The 12,739-nt window shown below is 24.3% G+C and overlaps 1 protein-coding gene across 4 annotated transcripts in view; it reads left to right on the forward strand.

The window, feature by feature from the left end:
* LOC135931175 (conserved oligomeric Golgi complex subunit 7-like) overlaps window positions 1-12,739 on the forward strand; it is a 56,111-nt gene that overhangs the window by 23,576 nt on the left and 19,796 nt on the right. For all 4 annotated transcript variants that reach the window (XM_065468089.1, XM_065468090.1, XM_065468091.1 and 1 more), the window contains 3 exons: window positions 4,443-4,637; window positions 7,572-7,713; window positions 12,312-12,458. In XM_065468089.1, coding sequence (XP_065324161.1) covers window positions 4,443-4,637; window positions 7,572-7,713; window positions 12,312-12,458 — 484 coding nt within the window. The remainder of the gene's footprint in view (window positions 1-4,442; window positions 4,638-7,571; window positions 7,714-12,311; window positions 12,459-12,739) is intronic.

The raw sequence follows: 12,739 nt of genomic DNA on the forward strand, positions 1-12,739 counted from the left end.
TGTAAAACATTTAAGGGTATAGATACTAAATAAATGTTTACAATTTTAAATTTTAAGAGAAAACATCAAACACTCTTAATCCAAATAAAAATGGGGAAGGAGAAAAAATCTATTAAAGAAAATATTGGACTAGGCTCATCGTTCATTGATTTTTTTTCCTAGAGACCTCAGACTTTAACCCAAACCACTTTAGATGATTTAATAACTTATTTTATTATAGATAGCATTCAGCCATTTTCAATTGTTGAAAATCCATCATTTATAAAAATGATCAAAACATTAGCACCACAAAAAAATATAATTTGTCGACAGACAGTGGTTGTTACTGAAATCTAATAATTATTTATAATCAAATCATATATTATATTATTTTATTAATGATATATAATAATTATTTATATTAATCATATATTATATTAATATCTAAAAATCATTATTTTAGTTATATTTTGATAAATGTGATATCGAGTCAATAAATTTTTTAGTCATTTCATGAATTTTCACAATATAATCCTAATTTAGGTTTATTCAAACCTTATCTAAGAGTATAATAAAAAATGTATCTCTACATAGATACATTTTTAATTGTATCTGTATCAAGATAACTTTTTAGAAGCTGTATCTGTATATAGATAAATTTTTAGGCGATGTATCTATATCTAGATCCATTTAAAAAGTATCTTTTAACAACTCTGGAGGATAGCGATGATGACAATCAAATGTCTGAAAATGATGAAGAAGAACAAATACAAATTGTCTGATATCATACTGGCAGTGCCGGCTACCCAAGTTAGTGTGGAAAGATGTTTTTACAAATTAAATTTATACTATATCCTTATAGATGTATTTTGAATGAGACGAATCTTAAAAATATATTCATTGTACATGTTAGGCTTTTGTTGTGATTTATTGTTTATTTTATCGAATTCTATGTGACGCTCAATATTTGCTCCATGATGGCTTTTCATATTTATTTAACAATAAGTAATATTACATTTTGATGTGTCATTTATAATACTATATGTAAATAATTTATATATTGAATTTAATTTTTCTTAAAGCATTATTTATAATTTATAAGCTTAAAATATTTAAAAATAAAATGGCAATATACTAAGGTTTATAAAAAATTATGACTGACAGTTAATAATCAAATGTGATTGATAATAATCTATAAAAAAAAATTTGCAATATACTAGTAATAACCTACATATGATTTTATAAGCATAAAATCATGAGTCTCGAACCGGTTCAGAGACATTTTATCGGTTCAGGTTCGGCTATATTTTTAACGGTTTAGGTTTGGTTTAAGTTAGATAAAAAATATCGGTTTTTATTTAATGGTTCAGGTTCGTTTTGGATCCCTATAAATAATAAAAATAAAATTTAGCTTCCAACTCCAACCAACAGCTGAGATATAGGCCTCTAAAGATGGAAAAATAGGGCATTTTGAGCAAAATGCACTCTTGACATAGAAGCATCTTTTAAATTTTTTATATAGCCTAATGGTAGTCTTTAAAGTAATATAAATGTTAAATATTGTTTAAAAATTTAAATGTCAAAACCCGAAATTGATCATAAAATCAATTTTTTTTTCTCTCGATTTTTTTTAGGTATAACTATAGGATTGAATAATAAATATACAAAATTTCAAGTTTGGCCGAACACAGGTTTTAGGAGATATGGCATTTTAATCATTAATCAATTTTAAAAATTTGTAATAAATATTTTATTATATTATGTATTTTTATAAAAGATTAATGGTGGGGGGGGGGGCTATTCCTAATTTATTTTATATATTTACTTGGTTCTTACAATCCATTTAATTTGGATAAACATATACTTTGCTAAGGCCTAAGAAATGTACTTCTTGGATGATTAGCCAGAATAAATCACTAACAAAACGGTAAAATTTGCAGTATCTTATGTAAGATTACATGCTTCTTTTAGTAACATTTTACATCTATATTTCACGAGAAATATATTAATGATTCAGCCTTTGAAGATCTAAAAGATTCATTACCATTAATGGGTGAAGCATCAATTAAAAAGAGATAATTAAGCGAAAAAGATATCTTATTATAAAAAAAAATTTAAGAAAAAAATAAGAAAGATTGTTTTGATAATTTTTTCAGAATGTAATTTTATTATTAGGAATGAATTTGTAATCATAAACAATTGAAAAATAAATTTAAAACATTACATTCTCGAGAAAAATTGATATATTTACGATTTTACCAAATTATTCTTGGACCCTAATAACAAAAATTTTCTACGACTGAATTAATGGCAAAGGTAGCAAAAAATAAGTCATGGAAAATGGTGTTTTATCTAATCCAAATATTATAAACAGGAAGTGTTTTGAGACTATATTATAGATGTTATTGGAAAATTTAATAAATTCCGATTATAAGAGTTGTATAATGCCTGGTACAAACCGTTTTTTAACAATAAAGGTTAATAGAGAGAACCAATTGAAGAAAATGCTCATTTTATGCAATCTTAAGAAATTCTATTCTAATTTTAAAGAATTGATATAAAAGATCTTTGATTTATTTACAGATTTGAGACCAATTTTTTTAAATTTGTATTAAACTTTTTCTTAAATCGAAATTTATCAAAAATATTTTTTCTTCTTATGGTGTAGTAATTCAATTTAAGAATAATGATAATCTAAGCTATCATGAACTTGTTTTTGGTATCAAGGCGGAATGACAATTTTTTGTAATAGCCCATGGCAATCTTACCAAAAGGTTAAGAGAAAGAGTAACCCTCCGCGTCCATATTAAAATAAATTATTAAACACCTTAGAGTTATTTAATTTTTGTACAAATATCACTGGCATTAATCACGCATATGTAAAAGATGATTAATATGAAAAAATATATTGTTCAAAAGACCCCGGAATACAAAAGTTTAATGCTTTGCCTCTTAAGGAAAATAAAATTAGTTATATTATATATTTGTATTGTGAAAATTAATTACATATTCAATAAATTTATATGATTAGCATTTTTTTTAGATATTTTTATGAGGAAAGAAATTCTATTCGGCAAAAAAATTAACCAATCCCCCCCCCTCTCCCAAAAAAAAATAAAATAAAATAAAAATACTTTTCCAGATCTTAAATAACTATATTTTTAAATATAAAACATAAAATATTTGATAGCTTCTGACTTATATAACAATTATTGATTGATAGGATATCAAATATTTATTTAGAATATTTGTCATAGACTAATGATTAAAATACCATATCTCCTAAATTTGTGCTCTATCCAACTTGTAATTTTGCATATATATTAATAAATCCTATAGCCATGCATAAAAAAATTGAGAGAAAAATAAAAGCCCATATTTAATTCTAGCTTATTTCCTGTTGACATTAATTTTTAAAACATATTTATTATATTAAAACCACTAAGCTGTATGAGGAATTTAAATGAAGCTTCTAGCTCAATTATATCCAAAGATATCTAAATTATAAGGAGGGCATTTTGTCCAAAAGACCCCATTTTTCGATATTTAAGAGCCCGTATTTCCGCCGCTTTTTGGAGTTGGGTGCTAAACTTTTTTTTCCATAGTTATAATAAATACTATATCTTGTAAAAATTTTAGAAAAATCTGAGGAGGTAGAGTTGAAATCTAGTTTTTCATTGATTTGTTATGGAATTCACCATATATTAGATTAGAAATTATATCCTTTACCTTTTGCTTATATCTCCCATTATTTGAACTAAATAATCTATAAATATAAGGATGAGCTCTTAATATGTAACAAAATATCTCTTGCAAAGCATTAAAAGCTAGGTTATATATCAGTAATGTTTCTATATTTTAATATTAATAATTTTAATTCATGACATGAAAAATTTTATTTTAAATTTAACGTTTCAAAAACATTGGGAGCTATTATATCATTGGTGTGATCTTGATGTGTTAGATGATGAAATCTCTTATATCCGGATCACACCTTACACCTAGACAAAATCTATAAATCCGACCCTGAATTCTTTTTATCGAATTTATAAGAATACGAGCCCAATTTCCACGAACCTATTTTAACAAAAGCGACAATAATTTATATATATTGTTTAACTTTTTTAAAAAAAAATATGATTGCCTTATTAGAATTTGGCACCAAAACCAACTTTTTAGATTTTAGGAACCTGAACTTATTAAAATAATATTCAGAACTGGAACCAGAAATTTTTACTCCAGGTTCCTACCTAATTTAAATTACAAGTAAAATATTGTTAAAATATTTTTTTTTAATTTTTAGACTTTATCAGATTATTGCTCAGCCTAAACGCTGGGCTTGCTTTTTTGCAAAATACTTTAACGGTTCAGGCTCTATTAATTCTTTTTATTTTAAACCGGTCGATTCGGGTCTTGCATGTTTCTAGCTTATATTTATTTTTATTTTATATATAAATTTATAGGAAGCATTCCGCCCACTCTGTATTTTTAGCATAAAAGCTCTTAAATCAACTTTGAGTGAACCTATACAAACTCACTTAAGAAATGTTCATACTCAAAATTTGTGGTTTTCTGACCAACATACTTTAACCAAGTTGAGAGATGGTGATGCACCTGCTCTACACATGGCATATATACCTTCTGAATATATTACCGAAGTTATCGCATGAAATGGATTATAAAATAAAACCAAAAAATTGAATTAATATATTATATTTTAGTTTAATAGAATTTTTTGCCCTAAATTTTTATGTATATTCTATCCTCAGATGATGAATAATTAAAATATTTTATAGTTGATTTTTTAGATATGGGGTCCATTCCATGACAAATCGACCAAAAAATATAATTTTAGGAAGACTTTTTTGGAATAAAGGGAACACAGTATGTTGGTTATATAGTAAATGTATAAATATTTATAGTTCTATCTCAAATATATTCTTAGTTATAGACCTTCAAAGCCCAATGTGGGCTTTTTCTTCCTTTAGCAAATCTCAAAATACCCACTCAAAAAATATTTAGTTTAGTGACAAATTATATATTATCTTTTAGCACTAAAAATTTTCATTTAGAAATTTTTTTTTAAAGGCTGCATTCATCTTGTAAATTGATCCGATTTTGTATCCGTTCCCTCAAAAGTCTATCTCATAAAATTATATAAATGTTCTAATAGCTTCCGTTCCCATACATTCTGTCTTAAGCGGATTCAGCAAATTTTGAGGTTTTATATTTTGACTTTTTAATCCGGCAAAGTTTAAAGGTCATCTAAAACAGTATATAACTATTTACTTAATTTTTATAAAATAAATTAGTCGACTTCATTTTTAACCCGATTTTTAATATAGTAGACGCAAGTATTTAGGCTGCAATCATAGCGGAGACAGATCCGAACGTCAAAGTATCATCTGATTGACGGAGTCCTACAAAGCATTCATAGTTATTTTTTTAAGACATTATTTAATATTTTTAAATGAACAAATATTCATTAGTTAAATTATATATGATCTATTATTCAAGAAGGAAAAAAATAGAGTAAACACTAAAAGTCGTAAAGAGGGCATTTTTTTATTTCGCTAACTAAATTACTTTAAAATGATGTCATGGTTTATAACTATATGCGTATGAAAAAAGTGAGTATATTATCAAATAATTTGACGTTTGAATCGGATCCATCTCCACTATGAGCCTAAAAAAATATTATTAGTATTCACAAGTGCCGTAAACATTTCCAAAAATATCGAACTCACGTTTGTTCAAAACTTTACGATTAATTTTTTTTTAAATTTATTTAATATAAATTTTAACACAATATATTCGCCATGTTTAAAAATTGATAGTTTTAAGTCAATAAAAAAAATATATAATTTATTATCTATAAGATATATTGTGCTCAACTATCAAAATAAAACTTATAAATAATAGCGAAATTTCAAATAATCACACGAAAAATAAATAAATTCTATAAGATATTAACTATTTTATACCTATGTATATAATAATATTTAATGATTTTTCTTTAGGTATCTATTTTAATAATTTAATAAGCATATAAAATACAACAATTTAAAATAAATTATGGATACTTATAATAATAAATATTACAATTATGTATCCCTTTAAATTAGAACTTGAAGATTTTCAAACTGATATACTTTTTGGCACATTCTACATTTGGTAAGGATAGAATTAGTTTATTGAATATAGAATGTTACTATTAAGTATTTATTATATTTGGGTCATAATGTTATTTCATCTGCTTCTGAACAAAACCAGATGATGATAAAAACTGATGCTTACGCTAATCTATAAATTATAAATTAATAAACTACACTATAGGAAAGAAATAGTGGCTGGTTAAAAAAAAGTCAAATGTGATAAAGGAACAGCCGCTTAAAAAATAAACCTTTTTTCTTAAAAAATTTTTATTAATATTTTTAATAAATAAAATAAGAAGATTTTCCAAAATTGAATTAACGTAAAAATCAAGGAACGCGTTCACGTTCAAAATTCGTCAAAAATAAAAGGAACGTCGTTCATCCTTTTTTCTCAAAAATACTTCATTCATTGAACACGTTCGTTTACAACATTAGTATTGTCGCATCTTTAGAATAATAATTAGAATAGAAGATGTAAACATTTAAAAATTATCTCGTTTATCATAATATTGAAAATAAGAAAACTAAATATAGAGAGCGCTATCTTTTTAAATATTTTTTTTTGATGCAATTACTAAATAATATTAGATTTGTGTAAATATACCCAGAGATAGACATTTTTAAGCCCCCGCTCCAAATTCAAAAAACCTTTTTTAAGCCTGGCTAAGCCCGGATTTAAAAAAAAAATTTTTGATGTTACACTTGCAACAAGAAATTTTAATAGTATTTAAAAAATTTATGGAAGGTTTTAAAGTTTTTTTATTTAAAAATCTTATTTTTATGATTAATTATTTTTGAAAATAGTGTTCAATAGATAACCTTAGTAGCTGTCATATATCGGGTGTACATACAAATTTTCTCATGAAGTTATAATAAGTGTTTACAGTATTGAATTATGTTTAAAGGGGTTAATTATTGATGTTTTAATATATAAAATAATTATTTAAAATATAAAAGATCTATTTTTATAATAAAAAAATTTACATATTAATTATTATTTAACGATAGCGTTTTCTAGGCTCTATTTTTTATTCAAAAAATTAAATTCCTATTTTAATTATAAATATATTAGTGATAAGCATTTGGATCATAGCTTGAAATTGTTTTTATTTTACCGGATAACAATGCTAAAATATTTTTTTAATTAATATTTTCTTAGCGAAATTTCAAGGGCTACAAAATAATACATAATTTTGATTTTATTTTGAGTAATTTGAAATCCAACAAAAGAAAAATTAACCCACATTTGACTTTAAAAGCTCATAACATCGGTTATATTGGAACCAGAGCTTTAAAATTTTGAATTATATATAAATTTATAACTATAACCATCATGCCAAGTTTCTTTTGTTTAAAAGGCTGTACCAATTTTGATTTGACATTAAATATTCTAAAACTTTTTATAAAAATTTTTATTTATTTGGCGTTATTTCACAGATTGGGCAATATCTATTACTTTTACCCCAATATTTGGAAAGTTATTCTTTCGAAAATGATTCTCCTTACAAAATCGCATTTGAATATTTCGGATCCCACTTGGCTAACGGAACAGATGAAATAAATACAGATCCTCACATAAGTACATATTATTTGGAAGGCATTATTTTTAAATGTTATTTGAGTTTTAAAATCTATATTTAACTGATAAAATACTATTCGGTCTATATACCAATCAGAATCAAATAAAGGCATTTAACTTTAAAACAATATTTATTTTATATGGTTATATTTATTATGCTTAAATCATAAATGAATATTATAATTTTGACATTTTCCTTCATTTTTATATTAATATTTCGTTTTCTGTTCTAAAATCATATGATTTTACGAGTTAATATTATTTCCTTTTCATTGATCCTTGGTTATGGTATGGCCTAACTAATTGAAGTTTTTAAAATAAATATTATAAGTAAAGATTATAATTTTATCAGCCTTTACAAATATTATCATAATTTTGCAATTCCTTTATTAACGATATTTGATTCACCTGATAATAAAATTTTGTAAACCAATAAAATTCATAGATTAAACTGGGATAAAATTTTATTTTCCTGGATTTTATATTTGCAGATATCTGTCAAGGGCAATGGGGAAAATGACGAAATTTTACGTTTGTCATTAAAGTTAATAAAAACGGCATAAAATTTAATTTATAACACATTCTATAAAGAATTTACAGAGCGATTAGGAGTTCATAGAGCAAAATTTTTATTTGTATACTATATAAACAGTGTATATCTTTAATTTTTTATAATAGATAAGCAACATTCAAAATACTCAATTCTAAATAATAAATTGAATACCAAAATAAAACGAATACATTGTATTATTAAATGCAGTTTTTAAATTATTTTAACAGTTTTTAAAATAAAGGCTTCAGTTTTATAATTTTAAGATTAATCGTTTTGATAGTATGCAGCAATAGGCCTATTCAAAAACGTATTCGAATCAAATAGTGCATTATTCGTATTCGATTCGTTTAAACGCATCGAATAATTTAATTCGTACGAATAATAAAATCTACTATTTGTATTCGATTCGAATAATTGAAATGAATTTTCTTAATAAAATAAATCATACTCAAATATATTGACAAATTTTTTTATTGCAAATTTGATTTCAAACAGAAAAAAATATAATAATCCGATGACAAATAAATATAATCAAGTTATAAACAAAATTAAAATATTATATTATTCATTTAATTTATAATTTTAAGCCAATTTTTAAGGCAAAGGGTTTTTCTTATATTTTCTTCTTTATACGACATGCGGTTTTTTGACAACAAATTAGTGCCAACTGAGAAAAGTCTTTCACACGCAGTTGATGTTCCTTGTATAGATAAATAATCTCTTGCCATTTTTGAGAGTATGGGGATCCTTTGTGCTTTTGTCTTCCACCACATTAATGGATCAGTATCACTCTGATCTTGGTTCACTCAGGTAAAAATCGATTTCACATAGTTGAACATAATTTTGTTTAAAAACAATGTCAAGCTTGTTTTGTTGACTTACATCCTTATTTTGGCAGTTGTAATTATCAGCAGCTTATAAAATAAAATGATATGTATTTAAATGGGGGTAAATTAAATACCTGTATATCTGCTGTAAATCTCTTTAAACTTGTCTGTTAACCTGGATATATCAATATCATAATCAAGAGATATTGATTTAAAATATTCTATTTTGAGCCTGGGATTCAATATTGTAGCTATTATTGCATCATCTGCAGTTAAATTGTAATAGCCCAACAATTTATCATATGCCACTTTGAAATCATTGTTAGAGGTTTTATGAAAACAAGGTTTCTCATTTTTTAAGTGTTCAAGAATTAGAATATAATAGGGTATAACCAAATTATAAGTAGGATAATTTTCCCCACAAACCATTTTTGTAGTCTCATACAAAGGCAATAGGATAGATTTAATTTTTACAAGATCGTCCCATTCCTCCTGTATGTTATGTTAATAAAGTATTATTTACCTATTTATAAATTTTAGTTTACCTCTGATAATTGTTTTTATTGAAGAACTATAATATTAGTTATAACTTCATTAACTAATTTTTTTATAGCAGGCTTTAACAATAAGCCCCTTTCAATCATTTGGTAGGTGCTATTCCACCTTGTTTCACAATCCAATTTGGGTTTTAAAAAATTTATAGGAGGACGTAGTTAACTACATATATTTTTTAATAAATTTAATTTTTTAGGAGAATTACGTATCATCCTAATGTTTGTAGTTTTAAAATTTCTTTGGATTTTAAATTAATAACATGAGCAAAGCATCGAATGTGCCCTATTTTTATTGATGGATATTTTAAAGAAAATGTAATAAATGTTTTATTATTAGTAGCATTATCTAGAGTTATATAAAAAAATTTATTCTCCAAATTATAATTTTTAATTATTTTAATAAAGGCTTTAAATATGTTTTCACCTGAATGTTGTTCATTTATTGGAGCAACATCCAAAATTATGTTATTTATTTTAAAATTATCATCAATAAAATGGGCTGTTAACCCTAAAAAAAGGAACCTGAGTTGGGCTAGTCCAAATATCAGATGAAAAATTAATCTGACTTTTATTTTTGGATATTATATCCTTTACCAACTGTTCTTTTTCTGCAAATGTATTATACATATGCAATTTAAGAGTATTGGAGCATATCGATTTTATAGAAGAATCAAGATCATTTTAAAATTTTTAAAATCAGGTGAATTAACAATTTTAAAAGATAAATTATTATTAATAAATAATTGTAGTAAGTTATCTTTATAATTAATTTTTTTAGATAAAGAAAAAGGTGATATAGGCTTTAAAAAAGTGTCAATTTTATTACTGTTTTTACAGAGATGTGAATGAAATCTATTATAATGATTAATAAGAGGCGATGTTGTTTTGCCTTTGAATTTAATAATGCTCTTGCAATGATTGCAAGCAGCAGCTAACAATATTTTATTATAAAGATATAATATATTTTTATATACCTTTGGTTTGTATATATTTTTATTAGTGATGTTAAGGTAACTAGTTACCTAGTTACTTGAACTAGTTACATTTTGGCTAAAAAATAACTGTAACTAGTTATATTTTTAAAATTGTAACTGTAACTAGTTATAATTTTTGAAATGTAACTGCCAAAAGTAACTAGTTACTTTTAAAGATATATTCATATAATTAATTTTATTTTTATCATGTTGTGATAAATTAATTTTAAATTAAATTTATTAATTTAAAATTTTGTGAAATTGTTATAATTTCCCGTTCAAATTTACCTTAATACCTCAAAGTGAATCCCAGACGAATGAATCATGCTTAAAACCAACATCACTTGATGTAGTTGGATTTTTTGACCTAAAGCGCCAAAATATTCTGGATAATGAACTTATAGAAAACTTTATCAAATCTAATAACAACACTTTTTCTTTATATAACGATTTTCCAAAGTTAAAATTACTCTTTATTAAATATAATGTTGTTTCTAACATCAAGTGCTCCCGTAGAGCGCTTGTTCAGTCTAGGTAAGCTCATTTTTGGAGATAAACGAGCACGTCTCCTAGATAATAACTTTGAAATTAATTTGTTGTTAAAAGCAAATAAACATTTATTAGATTCTAATTTTTATGAAAAATAAATGTTTTTTTTTCAATGCAAATATATATTTTTATATTCGATGTAAATATTCAATTTTGCGATATTTTTTTATATAAATAAATTGTATATTATTTTAAATAACTGATTATACTTTGTTTATCCTAATTTTTTTTTACATTAAATAAATGCATTCAATAAATTAATAATGCGCATAAGAATGATGTATAAAGTAAGTAACTAATTACTTTTGAAAATAACTGTAACTAATAACTAGTTACTTTTGTAAAAATGTAACTAGTAACTGTAACTAGTTATGTTTTTGCCAATGTAACTAGTAACTGTAACTAGTTATGTTTCAAAAGTAACTTTTAACATCACTAATTTTTATATACTTTTGGTTTGTGTAATTTTTAATATAATTAATTTTGAAAAAATACGGGAAATTAAAATTTTTGCTAATCTTTTTATTAACACATCACCTGTCAGATTGGCAGGTTATCAAATAGAAATGACAAATGTTAGTTTATTTTTAAAAAAAGCAATTTATTAAATATTACGAATAATTCGTTTTATTCGAATCGAATAAATGATTATTCGTATTCGGATAAAACAAATAATTTATTATTCGTTTCTATTCGAATCGAATATTCGAATTTTTTTTGAATAGGCCTAGATGGCAGTAGGCAAGTTTAAAATCAGGCTGTTTTCTTTATTTTGACCTGTGATCTGCAAAAATAGAAGACTAAAATTAATTTACCCAAGTCAATCTATGGGAGTATTTATATTAAATAACTACTAATGCAAATATATATTTAACCATTATAAAAGATATCTTTAATAACAAATAACATTTTAGAGTTTCCGATCAAATATACTATTGACTAGTTGCCAACCATGTGAAATTATAATTTTTTGCACATTTTGTATTATCATTAGTCAAAAACAATATAGCCTAGATTTCGATACAATTTTAAAATTTGATTATGATCTTAAATATTAAACTTGTTTATTCAAAACAATTTTCCTTCTAATCCTAAAACTTTAGTTTATTACATTTTTTAATTTTTTTACCAATTTTTTAAGTCACGGGAACATCCAAATACGATAATGCTGCTGAATATTGGCTGCAATACCTTATCGATTATACTTGCCAAGCTCTTGTGAAAGATGTCTTACTTAAGATCAATCGCTTAAATACAAATGGTTGTCATCAATTGATTTGCGACATAGGTAAAATTTATTTAACCATTACTACTTAGTTTAATTTATTTTAGTTACTTATATATTTATAACTATGTTTGAAATTTATGATAAATCTTGTGCTTTTACGAATGTTGTAATTTTTAAAATGTTAATATTTACATATTTTTATGCAATTTGGCCGACAATCGTGATATTTTTTAAATTTTAATCACTATTATGTTTATTTACTAGTTTCATCTGTTGTATAAATATATACATTATTATTATTTCCAGATAGTTATAAACTAAAGAACTAAAAAATATTGTTA

The sequence above is a fragment of the Gordionus sp. m RMFG-2023 genome, chromosome 1 (assembly GCF_954871325.1).
Source record: "Gordionus sp. m RMFG-2023 chromosome 1, tfGorSpeb1-WG-v2, whole genome shotgun sequence".
Taxonomy (NCBI): domain Eukaryota; kingdom Metazoa; phylum Nematomorpha; class Gordioida; order Chordodea; family Parachordodidae; genus Gordionus; species Gordionus sp. m RMFG-2023.